Below are 25,513 nucleotides of genomic sequence, written 5' to 3' on the forward strand. Positions count from 1 at the left end.
GTTTATTTTGGAATTCTAGTTCCTGTTTCCCTTGTCGTGTGATTTCATGTTTCCCTCCATGTTCATGTGTCTTGTTTTCATTGGTTTATTGTCTTATCAATTCTAGTCTGTCATTGGTTTAAGGTTGTTAGTCTTGTTATCTTGTTTAGTGTTCTGTTTGATCATTGGCTTATGTTTCCCCATGTCATGTATTTACAGTAAGCCCTAATGTTTACCTTTGTCCTTTGTCTAGTATTGATGTTTGTTTGTGTAGCACTTTTCTAGTTCATGTCAAGTTTATGTCTAGTCTAGTTCATGTTTAAGTTAAGTTTTATTCATGTTTATAGTTAGAGTTTTTGGTTTCACGTTTATTAAAATAAACTGCACTTGGTTTCTTCACTCCTTTGTCTTCGTCCTTGCCAGCTACAATTTGTTACAGCTTGAGAGTGAATAAATTATGGTATAATTTTAATTTCTGAGTGAACTAACACTTTAAAGGGAGGCACTTACAATAAATAGTGATTGGGGTAAACACAAGTAAACGTGATCAATTTCTGGAGGGTTTAAACAGAAATGTGACGCTTATTATTTTATAAAAGCACTTCTGCTTTTGTAATTCTGTTAATACTCCTGTATTATTTAATCTGTAAAGATGTTTAAATTGACATTTTTACAGTAGTTTAAGAATTTTAGGGCTTGTTGACATTAAAGTGTCTTGGTAACGTAGTTGTATAATTGGCTATAACTTTACACAGAAAAGGTCTGTAAGTGATTTCATCACACTAAAATCATGTTTACACTCATATCCTTTATGCCTAGTGGTTTTGAAAATGTGAGTATGTGGCCTCATTCATTTCCATTGTAAGTGCCTCAATGGAACCTCGATTTTATTTATTTTTTTTAAAGAAAAAGGAGAAACGAGTCTCAAAGGTAATCAAAAATATGCTACAAATGCTGTTGATTGAGCTTATCTTGTATTGAACAAGGAATATTCCTTTAAAGACAATTTTTTTTTCATTGTTGGCATAGCTACTGCTTCTTGGCTTTGTAGGGCATCATATTTCCAAAATTAAATCACTTGAACTACTGTAATGACCATCTAAGTGTGTGACTATTGCTGCATTCATGTGCTATCAGAATTATTTTAAATACGAGTTTCATACTCGGAACAGAACATGAATAACTCCCTCAAGTCATAATTACAACTGGGAAACAAGGAAGAAAATGTTGATTCCAAAGTTGGGAGGAGCCGTAAACTTCCAACATGGCAGAGGAGGACAGTTTTCTTAATACAGCTAATTGTTAGCACTTGCCGTTTCAGCCATGTTCATTTATGTATGTCAGAATCCATTTAATGTATTTTCTACATTTTCACACTGTAAAAATAGCTTGTATTTGACCAAAATTCCTTTATCGTCAGCAAGCTAACTGAGTTATATGTATTATGCTGTCAAAATTAAAGTTCCTTGAGAAATATGCATGAATGATCCTGGTGTCATCCACGTTTCCTGTTGTACACAATGTACAAATGCCACTTCAAAAGTGGAAAGGAGGATAATTTCAACAGCACATTAAGGCAGCACATATCCAGTCAAAATGTGAGACCTTTTTACTCTAAATCTCTACTTTCTCATTAACATCTGAAAGCCACATGTGGTGCCACTGGAGTCATATGGATTACTTTTATGTGATTATTTGACCTTCAAAGTTTTGGTCACCATTCACTTGCATTGTAAGGACCTACACAGCTGAAATATTATTCTAAAAATCTTTGTTTGTGTTCTGCAGAAAAAAGAAAGTCATACACATCTGGGATGGCATGAGGGTGAGTAAATGATGAGAGAATTTTCATTTTGGGGAGAACCATTCCTTTAAGCAATAAGATATGCTACGCCATATTGTAAATCCAAAAATATTTTTTTAACACAAATATACAAAGTAAAATAAAGTAAAATTAAGCCCAATGTGGAGTTTTTCTTAAAGGCTGAGTTAGACTGATGTAAAAAAAAAAAAAAAAAAAAATTCCAAACTGACTGTTTAGATGTCAAATTGTAAAAATCAGGTATATATAGTGTCATGTGAGGGTAAAAGCTGTAACGAAGTCTCATAGAATGAACGTAACAATATCAAAACTTTTGCAGAGTTTCACGTGCCGCATTCTATGTTTTGCCACAGTTTCCTGGTGAAATGAACACTATAGGCGCTATAACAATTGTGCATTTTATTCACTTTCACACAAATCATGAGTACAATGTTGCCACGTTCATATAATTTTAATGAGATCTGGCTGAAAAGCATCAAATTTGGGCCACATTCAGCTTTGGTGTGAATGTAGACTTTTTGGTCCATTTTAGCACTGATAATACCCTGTGCACCCTGGTCCTGAATAATTTCTCAATGCTTGCCATCTCAGCCTACACTGTGCATCAAACGGTCAAGTGGGTCCATGAAATAATAAGAGTATTTTGTATCCTCATCATTAATCAGGTTGCCATCTAGTGGGCATTAGCAGACATATTTACAAATGGTTTCAGGTCAACAGGCAGCATGATTTGTGTAGTGAACTAGAACTGGATTACCTGATAGAGGAGTGTATCCAGCATGCCAACGCTGAACACCCTACCAGCTGCAAAAGGCAGGCGAAAAATGAAGGATAAGTTTGAGCCTTTCTCTCTCTCTTTCTGCACCATGAAGCCATAAAAAAAAAAGAAAAACATGGAAAAGAATGTTTACGTACAAACATATTTAGAGTTTACAGTATAGAGTAAGACAAGCAGTATATAAATGTCTGCACACATTTTCCAGTTTGGAGAATGCCAGTGTGTAACAGTCCTTTACACTGAACTGCATAAATCTCATGTTAGCAGAATGGGTTAGCTCAGTGATGATGTTGAGGCCAGAGAACAACCTATACAGGAATAGGGAGAAAGTTTATTTCAATTACTTCACAAGATCTTCCATACAGTATTTTGAACATTGTTAATTAATCAAAAAAATATCTATGAATGGCTGCACAATTAATTAACTGTACATTTATACTCCTATTTGTAAAGTCTTTGCGCAACAGTTTGTAATCATTCACATGTCTGCATTATTGCATTAAGAGCATTACTGTAAACTATTTTTGTTTTTAAGAAGGAACGAGCAAGTTTCAGTGTAATCTGATTACAACGTTATTAGTTACTGCAATCTAATTATGTTTAAAGTAAAAAAGTAGTGTAACACGTTACATTTTAAATTAGTGTAATCAGATTACAGTTACCGAATTTCAAGTAAATTAATTACTTTTGACTACATTACTTTTATTAACATATTTCTAAATATTGCACTTCTGTGACAGCTGACTTATAGATATTATTTTAAATTCATCGAGTTGAAAAACTATTTTTGTTCCTGTAAAAAGTTAGAATGTAACTTAAAATTAAAGTTATTAGTAATGTGATTACTTTTCCATTAAATAATCAGTATTGTAACCGGATTACATTTTTTAGAGACATAATTAGTAATTACTTAGTAGTGGATTACTTTCTGTGAGTTACTTACCCAATACTGGGGGTAAATTGCAATGATTGTCCTTGGTAATTGACAGCATACCACAGTGGCTCTCAAAAAGAGTTTTTTTTAGGTGTCTTAGTGCCTTCCTGAGCCTATATCCTAGAATTTTGTCTGTCTAAAAAAAGTCCAGTTTAGGGCTTCCAAAAAATTCCCTTTAAATTCACATGAAGTATATAGCCTACTTAAATCAATGTACGATGAATATGTACCTGTCGAACCCAGTGCTTCAGTTCCTCGACTTTGCAATATAAAATATAAAACATTCTGTGCTCTTTATTGCTAACCTGAAGCTGAATGGGTGAGGAAGACACTGTCAACATTGCCATCTCCTGTTCACATTTAGCAACTCCTAGATGTTATTCATTTATCGGGTAAAACTGGGCTCTGGTAAAAGTCATATATTCTATATGTCTTAGTTCGAATGTGCCCCAGCCATTTGCTCTTTTGGTACACTAACCCCTCGAAGTAAACCCTATACAAATTAATTGAGAGACCATCATGCAACAAGTCGGAGCACATGGTCCAATTTTGAAACACTCTCTAACCTGAATAGGGTCTGGACATTAACAATGGTTTTGGCATCAGCCATATAGTCTTCCTTAGCGCTCATGGTGCTCTCCTTGTCCACCACCACCATATTAGCAGCAAAAGAGACACCACAACGCAACAGGTCGTCCAGGCTGTCAGGGAGATCCATAAAACAACAACAACAAAAAAGATTGCTCCATTCATTAACTAGTAAGAAGTCTTTGATTCATGATTTAAATGTTTTGTTTGGATTCATGATGATGTCTCATACTTGTCAATTGATCCAACCATGTAATAGATCATTGGGAACCAACAGATGGTTTCAAGAAATTCTTGACATGGCCTGAAAGAGAGAAAAATCCAAACCGCAACACAACATTAGCCTAATATCAGCAATGACCTATAACTATATGATATAATAACATAAGAAATGCATTTAAAACACTAGTAAAAGTTTAAAAAGAGAGAATAAAGTTAAATGAATAAGATGAGTGAGTGTCCTGGAAAAGTTTGATGTTTACTCTTGTTCCAAGAGCAGCACAATCGGGCAGAGCTCATTCTCTGGTCTGTAGGAGGCTCGTAATGGGATGATGAAGTTGGACAAGCTTTTTCCTGCTGTCTCAGCAGACACAATGATGAGCTTATTCTTCAAACCATACGCTTTCACATCTTCATCATCTTTGTGGTCACAAGTCTTAGACAAAAACTGATATGACATGAAGAGGATTATGCAATGCATTACTAATTCAACACAAAATCAACCCATGCTAAGCAAATTCTACAACTAAATGAAAAACTATACAGTACTATGTGGGTATTTGTAATTGTGTTTTGAGAATTTCTTTTGCCATTTTTAACCATTTTTCTCCACTTGAAATATTTTTTGTGCCTTTCTGGTTCTGAGGTGTGACAAATGGACATTTAAAAGAACAAATATTCAATTTAGTCTCTCAATCAATAAGAGGTCATGAAGCATGCACAAAAATTAGAATACAATTAGAAATATGGTATTTAAAACCATTTTAGTGCAGCAAAGCATGTCACTCTGCAGGCCTGCAGTACATTTTAAGGCATTCAGCTATTTTAACGCAACAGCTTCAACCAGTTATACTAGTATCCCATATGCTGATAGGATCCAGACAAAAAAGTAAAGCTATAAGTTATGGTTATATATAGAGGTGTGAATGGCCTCAGGATTCGATTCGATTATAAAACGATTCTCGATGCATCTTGTCCTGATGAGTATCTTTCTTTTATCAGTTTCTTCAAAATATATTTTTTTACTCTCTATTTTTTCCCTTTCAGCTTTTTACTTAACAGCCGATTTAAAAATCAGATCGAGTCACATTACATAAACTGACATTTTACATTCAGTATGAGCTGTGAACAAAACATGGAACAGCCACAAGATTAAATAAATGAGAATCTAGAATGAAAGCATCACCAACATCTCCCGAACCGTTGTCTCGTCATTATTTTCTTCTGTGTTTTCCCCCGTTGTGTGCAAATCAGTGCAATTATGGGTGCGAGCTGGTCTTTCGTGTTGTTTGTTGGCTTCTTATCACGAATAAACTCTCCCGTTGATATGCGTGGGTTTGTGAAAAAATCTCGGTATCGTAGTTTCATTCGGGGCACAAATGGTCAAATGTTTGATACAGCTGGTCTGCAAACAGTCGTGTTTGTTAACTCGCGTCTTTATTTACATCTGTCTTTGGCGCGCATCACTGCTCTGACGTGATTTAAAATGAACTCAGAATCGATTCTGATTATTTTGAGAAATGATTCAGAATCGTTTGAGTAAGAATCGCGATGCATCGCTGAAACGATGTTTTCCAACAGCTCTAGTTATAAATGCTGAAAATGGGGGTCACACCGCAGGACTGAATAAATGAATACATAGTTCAATATAAACACTACACTGTTAATTAATATTAGAAGGTAAAACTCTCCCTCTTCCTAACCTACAAGCCTGAAAATGTTTTGATTTACTTCCTGTTCATGTCCTGATTTGCAAACTCATAAAGGACCATTAAACGATTTCCCATGAAATAACTGGTGACAAAATAGACATTATTATTATTGTTGTTGTAACTTTTAGGGAAATATTCAGGAACATTTCCATATTTTACTTGAAATAAAAAATATATAACAATTTGAATAGACAATTTTAAGATTTATCACAGTAAAAATGGCAATATGATCAGCCAAAATTATGAAAATTAAAAGAGAAAATTAATGACTTTTTTCTTTGAGGACACTGCAAATTAATATCAATTCAACTGCTCATGTACATACATTAAAGGTGCACTCAGTCATTTTTTTCCTCATTAGAAAAGTTTAACTCCTAAAGACATGAATTGTAATTTTAAAAATGATGACCACACACATTTAAATGAAGACTCCAGTCATATCAGTATCCTTATAAAACTGTTTTATTCTACATGGAGAGGGTCCACACATGGGGGCTGCCATGTTAATCACATGACCAGCCGAATACTACTCGCTTAATCTCAGTAACTGCCCTGTTATTGGACACTTTTACTCTTGGATTGAAATTAATCTTGGCTGACTGTAACAAAAAACAATTGATTTTGAATGATGCTGCAGCCACGCCGCTAGGTGTCACTGTAAATCCAAGATGACACCAACAAAAAAGTTTCTGAGTGCGCTTTTAATAGTGATATTCTAATAGTGATATATTGATAGCTGTCAACCTAATATAGTACAATAAAAATATAGTCTATTCAAAACATGTAATACCTTTACCAGCTGCATACAACATATAGGAATTTTCTCTTTCCGTAAATGGCAAAGTGTCTGTGAGCTTCCAATGTAGGGTAAATTTGGAGGATATCCCTGATATAACTATAAAAATAAGAATTCGGTATAGAGTTAATGAAATGTCCCCATAGCCACTATTTTTACATTATTCAGTGTTTCAACTTTCATGACAAGATAAGTCTGTGTTTTAATTTCTCAAGGAAAGAAATAATTACCCATCACTACATTCATCTTTTGACCTCTCGCTGGGCAGGTTGACAGTGTGAAAGGAAGATGAATTTGGTATGTCTAGAGCAGGAGCAGTGGTTGTTTTTGTTAAAGGATCTGTTGAGGAAGAGGGACCTAAACTGGATGGAATACTTACATCCTGCACTCCTACGGCCACAGTACCTTTGGGAAATACAAATAAAATCTTTAGTCATATATATATATATATATATATATATACATACACACACACACACACACCACAGTTAGTTCCGGTCCTCGAATCTGATTGGACGAGAGACATTCCATGAGCACCATCAGCACTCTGACGCTTCACTGTGTGTGTATCAATACACATTCATGCTGTTCTAAACTAAAGTGTATCTGTTAGGAGTTACTGGCTTTATTTTTGAAATTACATATATTAGCCAGCAGGTGGTGGCAAAAGATCATTTTTGTGTGTAATATGAGCCAGTTGGTGATGTAAAGTGAATCCGTTAGTCATTGTTTACATAGAACTGCGCTCCGTGATCGCTCGTATTACTACTACATTCCCAAAACTAGGAAATAGCTTTACACTGACAACTTAAGGCTCATGCTGAGAGACACAACAGACTGATTTATTACAGAACTCAAGTGGTTACCTTTTATCTGAGTTTCCACATTGGATACATACTGTTTAAAATGGCGGAGGACATCGCTGTTTCTATAGTGAATGACTCTTTGGACCAGTTACCGCGGAATAGAGAGGAATACCCCCGCTTGGACGTCTATTTTCCACTGAGAAAGCTGACAGCATCTCTGATTGGGTGTGGCAACAGGTGATCGCACAAGCTCCATCTCTCTCTCTCTCTCTCTCTCTCTCTCACACACACACACACACACACACACACACACACATCCAGCCGTTTATCCTTGTTTATCCAATAACTTGTTAGAAACAGCACAAGCAGTGATACTATTTCTGAAGTGAACTTGTTGAATTACTAATGAAGGCTTGGACGCAACCAGCAACGGCAGATTCTGATTCGTCGCATAAGAAAGTAGTTCCATGCACAAATGCATTTTTATGACCGTACTCGGTTTTTACTAGATTTTTTAAAATGTACTTGTTCATTGAACTGTTGTATATAAGAATATCACACTCGCAATCGTGCTATATGACCCTACATCAGCACTGCTTTAATTACCCACGACACGAGGCCTGTGGCCGAATCACAGCAGTGCTGATGTAGGGTCATATTGCACTCTTGCTCCTGTGATATTGCTTAAATATACAGTATATATCCCAGTAAATGAGATATATAACCTGCAGATTTTTTTTTTTTCAACTCTAATACCAGAAATTGCAATAACTGGTATTAAAAGTAATGTCTAAATAAAACTTAAAACACTGATTTGTGTGCTTTTGTTATTTTCTAATAATAAACATTAAATAAACATAAAAATTAAATCCTAGTTTTCATTCTAGATTTAATCCAAGTCTGTCAATTGGTATTTTTTTTTTCATCAAATTATTACACAATGTTCCGATTAATCGAATTAATAACATTTAAAAATTTGCTGAGAAACCCCCTAACTAAAGAAAATGCAATATATATAAATTAGGGCTGATGATTTAACATACAAAAAATAACAGCTGTATAGACAACGTGCAGCTTATACAGAGAACAAACCAACCCTTCAGCAGACAGCACAACACAAAGGGTGCATCTCAATCAGCTCCCTAGTTCAGTGGTCAGGGCACTGATCAGAGAGACATTTCTAGGGCTGTCTCAGTAGCAAAATTGTCCACTGCATTAAAACATTTGCTCCCTAAAAATACTCAGAATGCACTATAAAAAGCAGGAAGCATCGTCGTTCACAATGTTGCCAGCTGTGTTTTTTAATGCACAAGCTCATTATCGTGTTGCAGGTTATTGAGTCATAAGTGTCCCAATGTGCAGTGGATGAACTCCCTTACCAGTGCCTGAATTCATATTCAAACACTATACTGATTCACAAAATAGCAAGGGATCTGATTGAGACACACCCAAGGACGCATTCTTGCATTTAAAACACCCATACCGGTAATGACACTGCTCATAGGGAATTGACTTTTTTTGGGCTCTCTCTGGGTCTTGAAGCTTGAGTTCTCCTCCTTGCCACTGATGTAGAAGCACATGTCTAAGGGTTTCATGATGTGCTGAGGACCGGGGTTCAGCAGAATACTCTCAGTGTCCTCAGGACGGACTCCAATAAGACAGATGCCAAACCTTTGAATGAAAGAGAAATTGAAGTAGTCTCGAGAAGCTCCTGTTTTACCAACGTACTACAATTGGAAGTACTGAATGATATCAAAAAGCACAGAAAAATGATTACCCTTAAATCTTCATCAATACATGCAATTCTATTAGCATTCAGATGTGAAATATGGCTAGTTTTTGTAGAATCACACATCATTTCCTCTACGTTATGACATTTGGCACATTGTTCAAAAATGTTTATTGCATCTTTTCATGTACTCACTTTTTAAATGCGTTGAAAGAGGCATAAGGGAAGCTCTTTCCATCATACTTGGAAAAGATGATGCTGTCTTTCAAAACAATGTTGTACACCTCATTGCATGAGCACTTTCCATAAATTCTATGCCAATCCTCAGGAGAGTGCTGACCCTCACTGTAGAGATAACAGCTTTAAACAGCTTGAACGGATGAGTTTTATTATTGCATTTTGTCTTTCAAAGAATAGTTCACACTAAAATAACATTTCTGTTATCTGTTATTATAAAAGGAGATTTCTGAAGAATCTTGAACTCAATCCCAGTTACCAACGTACTGTACATCAATAAGATGTTGCATTTTCATTTTCTATTGTTTAGCATCAAACTTTTGGCTACTGCAGTACACTTTAACCGTGAACCTGGTATCACTGTGTCTGATTTGTATACGGGCCTCTGCACATGTGCTACGCATTAGAAACCATGTGAACGAGCTTATCTTGAGATTGCACCAGGAAGATGTCAAGATTTATAGTGAATACATTTTCAATTAAAGACTGAATTATTCTTTTTCGGTGAACTATCCCATTAAAGGGTTATTGATGTCACAGGGTTAGTGTACTCACAAGCCTTGAGTGGTGTGCACTAGCAAGGTGATGAGGGTGGATGTAGCAGGACAGATGCAGTTCAGCGCCAGCATGGCATATCTATACTCTTCCTCACAAACAACATGATCTGAAGGGGGAAATCACCACACAACAGTGATGACAATGTCCTGCCAAAATCTACATTTTTACAATAAAATATCGACAGCAGAGATTTGATGATACCTGCAAATTTCACATGAAATTTGTTTTCTGGTTTGAGAATTTGAACAAAAAGAGGACAGTCTGGAGCAAACTGCTTCACAGCCCAGGCCCGTAGAATGGTCTGGTGATCCTAACAAGAGATAATTCAATTGGTGGGATATTCAAAAGAAAGTAAAGCTCACATATTCTATCCTTCACATAACTTGAGCATGTGAAGAGGATACAAAGACAATGCTCTATGTTATTTTATAAAACGGATAGTTCCAATCCTGTATGATCAAGATTAAATCTCAAGAGTACGTACTGCTGCATTGCGGTCAACATCACAGCGACTGGTCAGAATGAAACAAGCTTCAGCATGATCCATTCTGTAAGTAAAGATATTTTTTACTCTGTTTCTTACAATGAACGGTAGTAGAAATCTCCAAAAGATCAATAATATATCCACAATATGAATGTCAAAACGCAACAGAATGACGAAAAGCCAGTACTGCCCTGTTGGAAAACCCAGCATTGCAGGTCGCCAGCATATTTTGTGTTTTGGACGCTGGACTCCAGCTTGACAAGCAAAACTTCCTTGGTCAATCAGCATTGCCAGACCATGCTGATTGACCAGCGTGGTCAATAAAGCAAATATTTTTTGGCTTTGCTGGTGCACCAGCTCGACCAGCACCAAAACAGAACTAACCAGCCTGGACCAGCATGAACATTCATTAAACCAAATGCGGAACACATTTGAATGATATACAAATCTCTTTGAACTCACTTGATTCTGACCAAATCTTGGTCATTGAGGGCAGAACCCTGTAGATATATGACCCTATGTGACCACATCGGAATCTGCAGTACCTGTCTCACTCGCACATCGATCTCTGTTGGGCAAAGGATGATGACATAGTGGTCCTGGAAGACACCAGGAGTGTGTCAAACTACAATATTAGCAAGCAATAGCCATCTATTATCTCCTTTACAATAAATGATAAATGGCTGCCAAAGACCCCCTCATCTGGTCACCCACCTGTATGCATATCCTTCCAAAAGTTTCCAGTGTTAGGAAGGAATGGCTGAAGATTATTTTTTAAAGAAGGTTATTAAAAGATGAGGCAATGCAAACTACACTGTACCCAAGAGCAATATGCAAAGATGGTGAACTATGGGTCAATGATGTGGTGCTTGTATAATCTTTTCTTTTTTGTCTAGATCTATTGTTATTCAAAAATATATTTTTGAAAAGGTTTTGTATGCCAAATCAAAGTAATTTGGTTTAACAAATATGTAGGTTGCCATATTGTATAAAAATGTTGTATATACTGTGTCCCAGTGTCCCGATAATTCCCAACAAAAGATTGCATTTTGTTTTTATTTAGTACTGCCTCAAAGAAGCTCTTTGACATAACACATCCTCACATATATTGCACAGGACAAAATATTTACTGAATTTACACACATGATCCTGTTAAGAAGTTGGTTTCTAATATGGTGTGTTGCGTTCTTGATGATCAATGACTGATTGTGTAATAATTGTTCATGAATCTCTGCTTTGTCCTGAGCAGTGCAGATGTCCACTTTTCTTAAGAAAAAACACAACTACAGTAAAATTATTTGGTTTCTCTGCATCTTCTGCACATTTGAGTTCTTCCCAACAGTGGCTATATATGAGGTCCAGATTTTGACAATTGAGGGACTCAATTGCAAACATAGAATCTTTTTAAGATTCTGGAAATGTATGGGTTTGGGAGTACGTTTATTGGTTGGATCAAGTAACCTTACAGACACCCTGTAGCAGTGGTACAAACAAAGTGATTAATTTAAGATTATTTTACTCTGGATAGGGGCACCCGCCCTCTTTCCCCATTATTGTTCTGTCTTGCCCTGGAACCTTTAGCTGCCACGATAAGAAAGGAGGATGATTTTCCAGGGGTGATGGCGGGAGGTGTGGCGCACAAGCTTCTGCTTTAAGCAGATGATATTTTATTATTTGTCTCCGACCCTACTAGATCTATGCCTCCACAGAATTATTAATTCCTTTTCCAAATTCTCAGGATACAAAGTCAATTGGTCTAAATCCGAAGCTTTGACTCTGACAGCATACTGTCCATTAATGGCTTTCTAGCTGGGCACCTTCCAATTTTATTCCCAACAAATTTGTCTAATTTAGTAAGAGTTAATTAATATTTGAATACTGACCCCTTAATAAAAAAGGTTTTGAGCGATGTGGGCAGGTGGGCTTCATTACATTTATCCATGATTAGGAAGGTTAATGTTATTAATATGTAATTAGTATTCCAAAATTCAACTACTTGCTACAGTTATATATCCCCCTCTATTATTTCAAGCAATTTGATAGCATAGCAAACTCTTTTATTTGGAGTGGTAAGCGCCCCAGATTAAATTTTAATAAGCTGCATAGGCTGATTGACAAAGGTGGGCTAGTCCTACCCAAGATTTTGTTTTATTATTATGCATTCAGTCTCAGACATTTGGCTCATTGGTCGCTTCCACCTCAGAGAGCCCCTCCCTGGTTCTGCATTGAACTCGATGTTCTTGCCGGTTTTTTGCCATTGCAAACCTTTCCATTTATATAACCAGAGAAGTTAAATCACACCCCATTATTTAACATTTGCACTCGGTATGGACAAAAGCGTCCAGAGTATTTAATTCAGATATTTATGTAAATGTTGCCTCGAGCCTATGGCTACACCCTTTTTGTTGGTCAGTGGATTGTGATGGGGGTTTTTACACTCAGTGATGTTTATGAGAGTGGTGTGATGAGATCCTTTGAATATTTGGTTCAATATTTTGGGATCCCCATATCTCAGATTTTTGAGTTATCTTCAGCTACGCCACTTGTTCTGTACTATTTTTGGGAATTGCATACACCCCCCCTAAAGCAGCAGATAGTGTAGGAGAGGTGATTTCTGCTTTTGAAAAAGGTCATGAGGCATAAGTGTATTACTCCTTATTAATTAAGAATCTGGGGGATGGAGTCTCGAGCACTCTAAGGAGATTATGGGAGAAAAATGTAAACCTGGAATTGGAGGAGGGAGAATGGGCTAGGATTTAAAAAATATATAAACTGCATCTAGAGATTATAAAATTCAAGATTTTACATCGGTTCAATTGGACCACCAATAATTGTATAGGCTTGGTCTTAAAGATACACCCACCTGCTGGTGATGCCAATCAGAGGACAGAGATTTAGCCCACATCTTTTGGGTGTGTGTTGAAATACAACAGTTTTGGTTAAAGGAGCAGAGTCTGGTGTGTGATGTGCATTCAGGGATCATTATGTGAATCAATAAAAATAGTTAATTATAAAAAACTAAAGATGCAAACAATTATTGATGCTCACGAAGGCAACATAAGAACCACCAAGGGGTGCAAACTTTTGAACAGGATGATTTGTGTTAATAAGAGTAAATTGTGTGTTATGTAGCTTTTGAAGGGCAGTACCACATACAAAATATAAACTCTTATAGGCTATTTGTATACATTCTGAAAGGCGTATGGAAAACAAAAGGGTCATGCAAACCTCTGCACTTAACTGTATAGGCTAAATAGTTTGTGAAAATTGATATTTTATTTTAGATTGATTTTTTTCACAAATTAACCACACTTTAGATTCTTTTTTTTTTATGTACAAATTCCATGAAGCCTATCCTATCCATATGATGTCATATTGCATGTGTAATTATGAATGACTTTACAAAAATTCACAACACTGTAACCAAAAATTCTAAATACAACCCTCACATCTGAACATATAAGTGCTTGTACTACATAAAAAGTGCAGTGTAGCTGTCTAAAAGTGACATTGTCTGATTTACCTCCGTGCTTGTGGGGAAATGAACATTACAGAATAATACTTGCTTACATAGTCACGTGCTGCACAAAGAAATGGATCGGCTTCTTTCAGCTCGTTGTTGAAAACACATATTTTATTGGTGCATTTCTACTTGTGCTCACTGAGAGGATGACAAAGAGTGCCCGCCAAAGGTATGACGTCATTGCCATGGTATCCAGATACAGATTTCAGCAGATTTGCAGTAAGACTAGAATGAAAATATCGTCAAATCAACGTGCAACGCTTCGAAATTACTTCTCTTCTTGGCAAACTATACCAAAGACAATAGCGAGAAGGAAAATGAGTACATTAAATGTAAGTAGAAAAAAAATCAGCGAGCTACCAGCTAAAATCAGGACATAATTACAATGTTTAGAGAATTGTCGGGACACTGGGCAGGCCTCTTCAAAACGGGATGTCTGGTCACCCTACTTAAACGCAACAAGAAAACAATCCCGCAACGAGAAAACAATCCCTCATACAACATTTAATCCCGTTACCTTATGAATTAAAGACTTGTTGCTCAGAAGGGCGAATGAAGACTTTTTAAGACCTTTTTAAGACCCGCAGAAACCTTGATATATTGCCTTTTTGCCCTTGTTGTTATTAAATAATTACCTTTTATTTTTCAACTCTGCATTTGAGTCCTGCCTCTGCATTCTGTGACAATTACACTGTGCTCTGGAATACTCAATTCTGATTGGTCAATGGTGCCATCTAGTGGTCTGATATTTCTGAGTAACAATCGCACATCCAGGCAATAATACTGTGGCAGGGCGGAGGGCGGGGCGGGTCGTGATTCTACACGCCCAGTCCTTTTTCAGGCTAATCAAGCCTCCGAGAGGGATAAAGGCCGACTGCAGAGGATGGTGAGGGAGAGAGAGGTCGTTGACGGACATGTCCGTCATGTGTGTGTGTTTGTCTTTTGTTTAAGTTGTTCATTAAAATATTATTTATATCGCCAGGCCGGTTTTCACCTCCTCCTTTCCCTTAATCTGCGTTAAACTGGTGCCGAAATCCGGAAAGGAAGAGGAATACGCCGTAGTAGAGTTCTCGCCACTACCGTCCACCCCAACGGAGCAGCCGTGGCCATCTGCCGCGGGACGAGGAGTCCGGCCGCCTCGAAGCGGAGGAACGGCTGCCGACCGCAAGGGGAGAAGGGGCTCCTAACCGACCGCCTGGAGCGGCGGAGGAGTCCCCTACCAGCCGCTGAAACGCGGCGGGGTCTGAGACCGCTGACTGTGAGCGGGGAGGGGCTCGCCGCCGACCGCCTTGAGCAGGAGAACCGCTGCCAGGGGCGGTGGAAACCCCTTCTGTTCCCCGAGAACGTGGCGGGGCATTCCGTCAGCCAGGGGCTGGAGGACTGCCTCCGATCCACCCGGAGAGGCACGGTTGTCGTCCATTAGAGGGTGGAGGAGTGGCCGAGGAACAAGCTACGGCGTATCTGAGAACTGGCAAGTACGTCTCTCTCTCTCTCAGTGCCGCTCCGCGTTGGCTTTTTCCCTCTCGTTTAAATTTTACAGTGTTTTTTTTTGGGGGGGGGATACTACACTGTTAGAGGAAGTACCCCCCCATTATTATTTCTGTTTCCCTCCCCTTGTCCCCCCCCCTCATCCAGGTAGATGGGGATGACCTGCCGGCAGACGGTTCGAAAGGCACGCTCCTCCCCAGGGAAAGAGGGAGGGTGTGCGTCATGCCGGGGGCTCCCCAGCCTGAGAGAACGAGGGAGGAATGTGGCAGGGCGGAGGGCGGGGCCGGGTTGTGATTCTACACACCTGGTCCCTTATCAGGCTAATCAAGCCTCCGAGAGGGATAAAGGCCGACTGCGGAGGATGGTGCGGGAGAGAGAGATTGTTTAATCTCACATAATTACATAATATCAACACAAATCAATATTTTATGTCCATTTATTTATTTGGTTAGTAGCCATGTAATCAGCAGGATAATGTACAGTCAGCTGGTTGTTATGGCAAAATAAACCCCCTTCAGGCTGATACAAGTCCTGATCATCCTGTCAGGGTTTATTTTGCCATTACAAACGGCTGACTGTATCTTATGTATCTTACATAACAGAGTTGTCTCCTTGTTTGTGGACCATAAAAGTATACACTTTAATTCATATTCAAGCCATTTATTATTATATTGAATTTAAGGAATAGGGTCTCAAGGACTCCATTAATTGTGGGCTTACCTTGGTTCTGTACTATGTATTATGTAGCTTTAACATCTGTATCTGAATGTACCTGAAGCTTGGTGTGGGCATAGAACTCATTTAGGAAATCCATCAGCACGTCGCTTTTGAGTGAACTAACGCACAGCACCACGTGTCTTTCGGTTTCCGCCCTGTGCCTGCTGTAATCTCCTCCATACTTCTGCCGTTCCATCCACAAGTATACCAGCTCCTCGAACTACCCCATCACACAAGAAAGAGAGGTCATAATGCACAGCATCTTCTCTATTTTCCCTTAATGACATTGCTTTGACTGCATTATAGGTTTTCAAAGATGTCCTTAGAAAGAGCTAAGCCTAGACACTGTGGAGACTTTTGAGGGGGTGGCCACCACCACTTGTTGGACAGACTGTGCACCTGCTCATTTTTCCAACACCACCAGGCATAACTCCCATTTACTTGTGAGTGGTCTATGTAGTATCAAAGACATGTTTACCTGGATAGGGAGGACCATTAAAGTGACAAATATCATGACAACCACCAGCAACTTGGAGGTCCAGATATCAGGGACGACATCTCCAAACCCTACTGTAGAGAAGGTCACGATGCAGAAGTAGAAAGCGTCAAAAAGTGTGAGCCTTTTTCCAGCACGCTGCAAGTGCTCCACTCCACAAATGCTGGAGAGAAGTAAACAAATCCAACAAAAGTAAACCACAAAAAAGGTCGAGTTTCCAGAACACTGGAGACTGTGTAGTACATACATTAATATGCATGAGAATCTTATTCATTATGGAAATCCATATTGACATTCTTGTATTATTATTACACAGGAACGACAATAACGGTGTTGTAAGTGATGCAAGCCACTTCGCTTACTATTGCCAGACTTGTGATAATGATAGTGAATTATAGCAACATGGAGTGATATTTACACCAAATTCTAGTGCCTTTCTTTTGCATTGAGATTTCAATCACCAGTGAAGACTCCATGGGCCAGAGAATGAAAAAATATTGTGCAGATTTTACTATTCTGTAAAGAAAATTAGTTTAGGAGTAAAAGAGAAAGGTGGCATATCCATGGAAGTAGTGTATGATTGCTGTTTATTCGATGTATCAGTGACACTTTGCAATAAGGTTGTGTATTAATTAACATTACACAACAGTTAACATGAATTAAGAATAAACAATACTATTACAGCATTTTCAAATCTTGGCTTATGTTAATTTCTACATATACTAATGCATTTTTTATATAAAATGTAATTGATGAACATCATTAGAACCAACCAGAATTAACCATAAATAATAGTACAATTATAAGTTAATTTATGATACCTAATTTAGAATGTTACCAATCACAAAATCATAATCCCCATCAACCCCCAGTTTAATCGGGTAGCAGCGGTTCATCACACTCTTGGAATATTTGGCTTTTGGTATTTCCAATGCGCAGCAGTAAATGGCAGCACTTGAACATTTCGTCGATCGGCCCACTACTCGACCAGCCCACCAGGAAAAGTCCCAGTGCTCCCAATGGCCAGTCCATCCCTGGTGTAGAGATGCTTTATACTCAGTTTATTGTCAATTCAGTGTTGAATTAAATAATTATTAAATTATAAACATACTGACTGATGAAACAATGTAAGTATGACTGTTCTGACTTTACTAAGAAGGACATTTAGAAATATCCTTGGACCTCTTACAAAGTTATTTGAATACCCCTGTACTATTTAAACTTTTATTTGTAATGTTTACAAGAACATTGATTCCATGATTCATTGACAAGCATGTATATATACATATATACCCTTCTAACCACCCCATTAAAAAATTCACTGTCAAGTGCAGAAACATGTGCAAGATGCTTCTTTTTTGGGGGGGAAACCACGTATGGGCTGATGTGGCAAATGGCCATTAGGTAATGGACTCAGGAAATGGTAGAGATTGACTCTTTTGCTCGGACCCTTTGTTTGCATTAGCCCTCAAAATGATACCACGTTTCTGAGCAAACAGCTTGTGAAAATGTGCTCTAATAGCGTGGAGATGCACTTAATGGTAACATAATGGTGATCATTTAGTGCTGTATGGGGTATTCTAATGATGAGCACTAGACCACTAAGCAATTATAATGTTGGTTTAGTCATGAGAGACAAAGAAAAGCCTCCTAGATATCGACCACAACAAGAACTCATGGAGAAAGTTAATGTTATTGAGGTCTACAGCAGACATCCTGCAGCTTTTTTGTGGTTTTCCAACAAGTAATAAATATATAAAACAAAATGAACTCAAAGCTTGTTCTTATGCTAGAAATAATATGTGTAATCTTTTTTTTTTTTTTTTTTTTGTAATATAATGACTTCTTAAAATTTTGTTGGTTAAGTATGTTCGAAAAAAAAAGAAATAAGAAAAACGTTCTTCATGACATGTTATTTATTATCTAATTATTATATATATATACACTGTTTATATATATATATATATTTGTTTTGTTTTCCTCTGGGAGTGCCCCCCAGTAGCCAGGTGAGCTCAGTTCAATTAATCCTATCAATAATTCTTTTTTTTTTTTTAGGTGTGTTAAAATTACAAAAACAAAAGTACAAAAATAAGAAAAGATCTAATTTAATATCTTAGGATAATAAATGCAATATGAGAGATTTACTGTATAAACAATCTTACATATTTTTGACCGGGAACACAAAATGTGTTAGCACAAAATAGACACAGCACAAGAGTTAAATGCATAGAGGTATGAAATTATCATTAATCAGCATCTCTATGATTCCTCTCTCCCCCATTTGTATTGTTTTGCTACATAGGAAAGCGAGTCTAGGTCTTTTCATTCAACGGCGTAACAGGCACATACGCTCACTGAGCACTTTATTAGTAACCCTTTACACCTGCTTACTCGTGCTATTATCTAATCAGCCAAGCATGTTGAAGCAATGGAATGCAAAAAATCATCCAGATACGGGTCAGGAGCTTCAGTTAATGTTCACATCAACCATCAGATTGGGGGAAAAATGTGATCTCAGTGATTTGGACTGTGGCATTATTGTTGATGCCAGATGGGCTGGTTTGAGTATTTCTGTATCTGCTGATCTTCTGGGATTTCACACACAACAGTCTCTAGAATTTACTCAGAATGGTGCCAACCAAACATCCATTGAGCGGCAGTTCTGCAGATGGAAATGCCTCGTTGATGAGAGAGGTCAACGGAGAATGGCCAGACTGGTTCGAGCTGACAGAAAGACTATGGTAACTTGTTCCCGATTCCGCATTTCCTACCCCAAGAACCCGATTCTTTTACAAATATTGTACAAATAGGGGGACACTTTATAATAATTTGTGTTATAAAAGAATAAATATGACATACAAAAAGCAAAAACTAATTTTACAGGACTCACAAAGTGAAAATGAGGCACACAATGGTCGAGATGAGGATGAGCATCTGATTGAACATGGCTGACAGTGACCGGTGAATGGCACGATGAAGGTTATTCTGAGGAGATAACCGTAGAAAAGAAAGATGATTTAATACAAAGTAGGGTGGATACAGAAAAAGTGGGATAGTTTACGTTTTTGTATGTCATATTTATTATTTTATAACACAAATTATTAAATTATTAGTGTCCCACTTAACCTGCATCACCCTATATCATAATTTAATTTGCTCTCAAGTCCTCTAATATTAATTAAGGTTCAGGCATGCAACTCTGAATTGTGCAAGCAGATAGGTTCTTTGAACTTGTTATCTGTTAGCCAATCAGCTCGCTCACATGTGGCAATTGGCTCACATGGTCTAAAATTATAGGTCCTTTGAAGTGAAATCGGGTAGCCAATCAAATTGCATACTGTCTCTTGCCTAGCATTTATATTTGGCCAGTTTGCAAGTTAGTCAGTTCACTACAGCGCACTGTGAGAGTTTCCTCTAAAAATGCTACTTGCTCAGGTGGTTGCTGGGGCTTTTTCTTCTATTAGCTTGCACGGTAAAGTCTGCGTTTGGCCATGACACATAGAAGCGCCTTTTAAAAAGGTAAGCCTTAGCCAAATCAGGCACTGGCACACATGACTATCTTAAGTCATTAGTTTAAATAAATCCACACATTGTTAGGCTGAGTCACAAGTTAAATCAGCTTTAGGCTTTCCTGTTCCAGATACACATTATTAGTCATGTCAACAGCCATTTAAGCCTTTTGGCTAAGCAGGCTCAAGCACACATAGAGATCTAGTTCATTAGCGTTACGCCATTTGGCCAAACAGGCACACCCATCTAGCATCTACTCTGTGCATATGGATCTTTGGAGCAGCAGCAGTACACATGTCTTGGCGGTAGATCTGCTTGTTTGGGGGGGTTGTGTTTTGTGTTATGCCTTTGGCAAATTTCCCTGCTTTAAGGTATTGTGTTTGTCTAATTGTGCAGCAGCATGTCCACATGTATTTGTATGTTCTAGAAAAAAAAAGTCTCTGTACTTGTTCTGCTGCAACAGCATAGCAGATCTAGTTTGCCAAGACCAATAGCCTATCAAAATGTCATACCCAAATTAACATTCTAAATCTTTTCGAGAAATGTCTTGACTTAAATAGTGTTAATTCTGCTCTCCATACAACAGGAAAAATACAACAAATTTATTTTTTAAACAATTTTTATGCTACAATATTTAGGGAGGCTGTCAGGTCATTGCTTAGCAGTTGCTAGGGTGTTTTTTTCGTGGTTGCAAGGGCATTGCTAGGTGGTTGCTAAGTTTTTCTGTGTGGGTGCAAAGAGCCCACCATCAAGTCTATAATATTCTGGTATTCTAGTTTGTTCAAATCCTTACCCGATATATGAGATTTAGAAATAGCACCACTAATAAGCAATATCTAATACTGTGTGAATGTTTATGCTTTTTTTTTATTATACTCACAACCAGGTTTTCCAGGGAATGTTTTGCCAGCCAGCAGTTCAGAAACACAGGGATGAACAGGTTCCGGAGAGGAGGATAGAAAATCTGTTACAACCAAGACAAGCCAATTAACCTTCAGGGAAAGCTGGAACATTCCGAAATTTTGCGCAAATATACAATTCATAAAAGTGCATGAATGGCGTCAAAGTTCTTAATGTCTTCTTGTTGACCATGAAAAAAGCTAAACATGCTTTAAGAATGCTATATAAAAAAGAACCTCTGAGGAACTACACTGTATTTTAGCTTGAAGGTGTCATATCACATACAGGAGACATGTCACAACTTATGGTTTCAGAAATTTGTCAAGTAATTTAGAAATTTGAACATTTACATTACGTAGACACTCAATGGCAGTGTAAGACAGTTTTAAAACAGTGACTTCTTGAAATTATGGCTTTCCAGCAGAGGTAAGATGTCTTGAAATTTTGAGACATGTTAACCAGTTCCCTATGCTTAAGATAACTTTATGTAATATTTATCAGGGACCCAGGTTTTTGAGAATATTTTGCTAACTTAGTATCACAATTGTCCATGATCAAATAACAGAACACATCAGAAAGTAAAGTCTTAAATGTATAAAACTATTTTGAACTTTATATTTATGGACTGTATATTGTGGTCATGCTTCTTTGAATATTTACTTACTGTAATCAGAAATGGCACTGTGTTGATAATCTCCAAGATAAATGTTATTCCAATTACTTGCTGCCATATGTTTCCCTTAGGTCAGTAGAAAGATCACAAACAAACAGTAATAGCAAGGATATCACCAGTCGAAAGGCGAAAGAATAGCAGTTTGGCTGTGAACTAAACAGGCATCTGTCTGTTAATCAGAATGGAAAAGGAGGCACCTTGCAGTGGTTAAATGTACACATCTGTCATTTGTGAATTAAATGTATAAATTGAAAATTTACAAAAAACATCAGGAAAATAATAAAAGTCAATACCTTGTACCTTAAATACGTCAGCAGGAGTTTAGCAGACAGACATATCGCTGCAATGGACACCTAAAGAAATCAGATCTTTGTTTAAATTAGGTGTAGACATTCAACCAATGATTAATAACCTTAATAATTTCCATGCATGGCACAAGAGTACACATTTCATAAAACCATCCACAAAATACTCCAAAAATACAAGCAATGATGATTCAAGCCATTCATTAGATTTTGTAGGTTTACCTGTAAAGCCCAAAGCACGTCATTTCGTTCAACACAAATAATTGGGGAACTAACAGAAATAAAAGTTTATTAAAATGGTTCAGATGAGTAAGACAAACCAACTTTATAATGGTTTCTGTACTGTTTTTAGATAATCTCAAATACGTACCATTTGATGCCAAAAATGCTAAGATTTCTGTATGAGGACTCTAAGCTGCAGGTAGAAGAAATACAATGTTTGGCAAAGATAAGAGATTAATTCCATTAAGAATTATTATTTAAGGAAATACAGTATATTTATGCAATGGTCATGGGTACAACATTAAGCAGCTGATTAACTGAATAAATAAAGTAAAAAATAAATCTAGTATTTACTAATAAACATATACAGTATGGTACATATACACGCATCCAATCGCCCCACTCAATATGTCAGATTGGGTGTTAAAATTTACAATTAAAGAACACATACGTTCAGTCAATCCATGTCAACTCAACCAGAGGTCCCCAGCCAAATTGATAAATTGTTCACATTTTCCATATGTAAGCAACTTTGAATACAGATTATACTTTTTGTCTTTTAAAGAGGAATATCTGAAGTACAAATAATGTTGAAACTAGAACTGTATCTTGTTTCTCTCAATCAAAACAATTGCATAGACCATACCATGTGTCACAAAGTGCCAAATATACATTGAAATGGTCAAGTTGAATAATTAAAGGTACATTTCTAGTTTCAGCATTATTTGTTCTTCAGAAATTCCTCTTTAAATACAATAAGTATCAGCAGTATATAAGTGACACATTTGGTTTTCAGTCAAAATGGGTAAAATTCAACAATTTGCACATAGAGCCACATTGAGATCCCTATATCTCTGGGACTGTATCATATAGGGCCTTATAAATTAAGATACCAAAATAAAAGTTTATTCTGACCCAGAATATAAAAGGATATTAAGACGTCTTTAATACTTCTTGAGTTACAGGAATGCCAACTTTGGAAAAAGAACACTAAAAGTACTTTTTCCCATTTTTGAACTGTCACCACACATATATATATATATATATACCGTACTGTACTGCAACAAGGATTGCCAAGGTCAACTGATTTTAGTAACAGAACTACCGATCTGTGTAAAAATACATTTTCCACAATCAAAGGTGAGAGTTGCCATTTGACATGGATTTACCCAATTGTTTTAAAGTGCCACAATAAAACACAAATGTTATTAAGAAATTAAGAAAACAAGGATCAAAAAGTAATTTACTTATGTTATAATTTCTGAAATAATGCATTTGCTACAATTAATTAAGAAAAATCATTCTATTTGGCCCTTTTATTTTTCTTAATTAATTGTAGCAAATGCATTATATATATATATATATATATATATATATATAAGATGCATAAAGGAAATATTTTCCTTTGTCCTTCCAAACATACTGCCATGACTCTTTCCATGAAATCTTTACAGAACCACAGCAAAAGAACCAGTACAACTAAGAATAAGAAATATTGGTTTATGTCTATCAAGCAAAATATTTACGATGTTTGATGCTCTTGGTCTTTCTCATACAGCACTCGAAATATGTACAAAATGCAGCTCAACACCTTGAGGGAAAAATAAAACACTCCCATCCTGAGACCTGAAGAATGAAACAGTGTTTTTAAATCAGTGGTGTTCAAATACACAATTTTTTTTTTTAAATACACAAAAGGTGTATTCTTTAACCTTATGTTTAAATCAAATTAATTAATAAATTCTTAATGCGTTTAATTCATTGTTTTATTGAAACAAGAAAAAAAACATTTAAATCTGAGGCATAACAAAAATAATTTAAAAGTAAAAACAAAAATGACATACTAGATTTTTTGTTTTTGAAGAAGAGCCACTGGAGGCGTTCTTTGAAAGTATTCTCGTTGATGAATTCCACCCTACAAGACAAAGCAAATTAATGTTAGTTATTGAAAACAGGAAAAACCCCTACACTTCAACATGGCATTCTTTGATTACCTCAAAGCAATGGCGTAGCAGCCGCAGGGGACATGGGGGACATGTCCCCCGCACTCTTTAAAAAGTAGTTTTTGTCCCCACATTTTTTCAAACTAAACCCATACCGAGTCAAAATGGTAGATTTGTATATGGTTTTCTTTGCATTTGTTATTTGGGCAGATTGAGCGACCATCCAGCCAATCACAGGTGAGCTGAAACAACCCTTACGTAATAGGACGTCAGTCAGACAGCCTAATGAACATTCATTTCAACAAAGTTGCTTTCAACAATGCTCATATAGCAATTTTTTCGGCATTGATGTTGATCGAAATTAATAATCTAGAGATGAGGAACACTCAAACAAGTGTTATTAATCTGCATATAGTTCTTGCTTGGCAGCATTACATGAAATGCACTGCTTTTTACATTATGTTTGTGAGGTAAAAGTTTGATCGGTTGTTTTTGCCAATTTAAGCAGATTACTAGATCTGAGTTAAATATGTAAAGCACTTTTTATATCAGCTCTTGTTTTTACCAATATTGTTAGGATTCACTGTTGTCTGCCCTGTGTTTTGCCTCTGTTATCTGTTCCTGTGTTTTTCCCATTGTGGATGTTTCCTTTGTTCCTGTGTTTACCCTGTTAATCTGTACTTTGTTTATTTTATTAAATACCTTTTAAGCTGCGTTTAGATCCTGCTCCTGTTACCTCCATCATTGTAACAACTATATTGGTGTGCAGTGGACAAACTGTGAAGAACTGTGTTCTTAGAACACTTTACTGAAGTGAATAGATATATAAAAACATACAGATGTTATTGAAACTCATTATGATTTTTATAAGACTATTATTGTTGTCTTTTGATAAAGTCATGCTCAGCAGCTCACAAACTGTAGGGAAATTATAATTGAGCTTTTTTCTAATAATGCAGAAAACCTCTACTAAATTCTCTTTGCTGTAGGGATGGTACCGATATAATACCTGGATCGGTATCGTGTACGATATTGACATTTTTACCCGGATCGGTTATCGGTCCCACGAGCCCGATCCAAATCTGATACCGCAT

General features: G+C 36.9%; 1 protein-coding gene across 1 annotated transcript in view; it reads right to left on the reverse strand.

The window, feature by feature from the left end:
* Positions 1-25,513, reverse strand: part of kcnt2 (potassium channel, subfamily T, member 2) — a 36,374-nt gene extending 10,861 nt beyond the window's left edge. Inside the window, exons 1-24 of the mRNA XM_052134909.1 lie at positions 25,509-25,513; positions 24,321-24,391; positions 24,003-24,102; positions 22,477-22,525; positions 22,243-22,302; positions 21,941-22,015; positions 21,257-21,340; positions 19,757-19,851; positions 16,849-17,029; positions 16,426-16,590; positions 11,105-11,241; positions 10,643-10,706; positions 10,360-10,468; positions 10,156-10,264; positions 9,559-9,708; positions 9,118-9,305; positions 7,066-7,167; positions 6,988-7,004; positions 6,823-6,927; positions 4,584-4,756; positions 4,334-4,405; positions 4,080-4,214; positions 2,776-2,887; positions 2,559-2,660 (exon numbers count right to left, since the gene is read on the reverse strand). Coding sequence (XP_051990869.1) covers positions 2,559-2,660; positions 2,776-2,887; positions 4,080-4,214; positions 4,334-4,405; positions 4,584-4,756; positions 6,823-6,927; positions 6,988-7,004; positions 7,066-7,167; positions 9,118-9,305; positions 9,559-9,708; positions 10,156-10,264; positions 10,360-10,468; positions 10,643-10,706; positions 11,105-11,241; positions 16,426-16,590; positions 16,849-17,029; positions 19,757-19,851; positions 21,257-21,340; positions 21,941-22,015; positions 22,243-22,302; positions 22,477-22,525; positions 24,003-24,102; positions 24,321-24,391; positions 25,509-25,513 — 2,460 coding nt within the window. The remainder of the gene's footprint in view (positions 1-2,558; positions 2,661-2,775; positions 2,888-4,079; positions 4,215-4,333; positions 4,406-4,583; positions 4,757-6,822; positions 6,928-6,987; positions 7,005-7,065; positions 7,168-9,117; positions 9,306-9,558; positions 9,709-10,155; positions 10,265-10,359; positions 10,469-10,642; positions 10,707-11,104; positions 11,242-16,425; positions 16,591-16,848; positions 17,030-19,756; positions 19,852-21,256; positions 21,341-21,940; positions 22,016-22,242; positions 22,303-22,476; positions 22,526-24,002; positions 24,103-24,320; positions 24,392-25,508) is intronic.

The sequence above is a fragment of the Xyrauchen texanus genome, chromosome 9 (genome assembly GCF_025860055.1).
Source record: "Xyrauchen texanus isolate HMW12.3.18 chromosome 9, RBS_HiC_50CHRs, whole genome shotgun sequence".
NCBI classification, from domain to species: Eukaryota; Metazoa; Chordata; class Actinopteri; order Cypriniformes; family Catostomidae; genus Xyrauchen; species Xyrauchen texanus.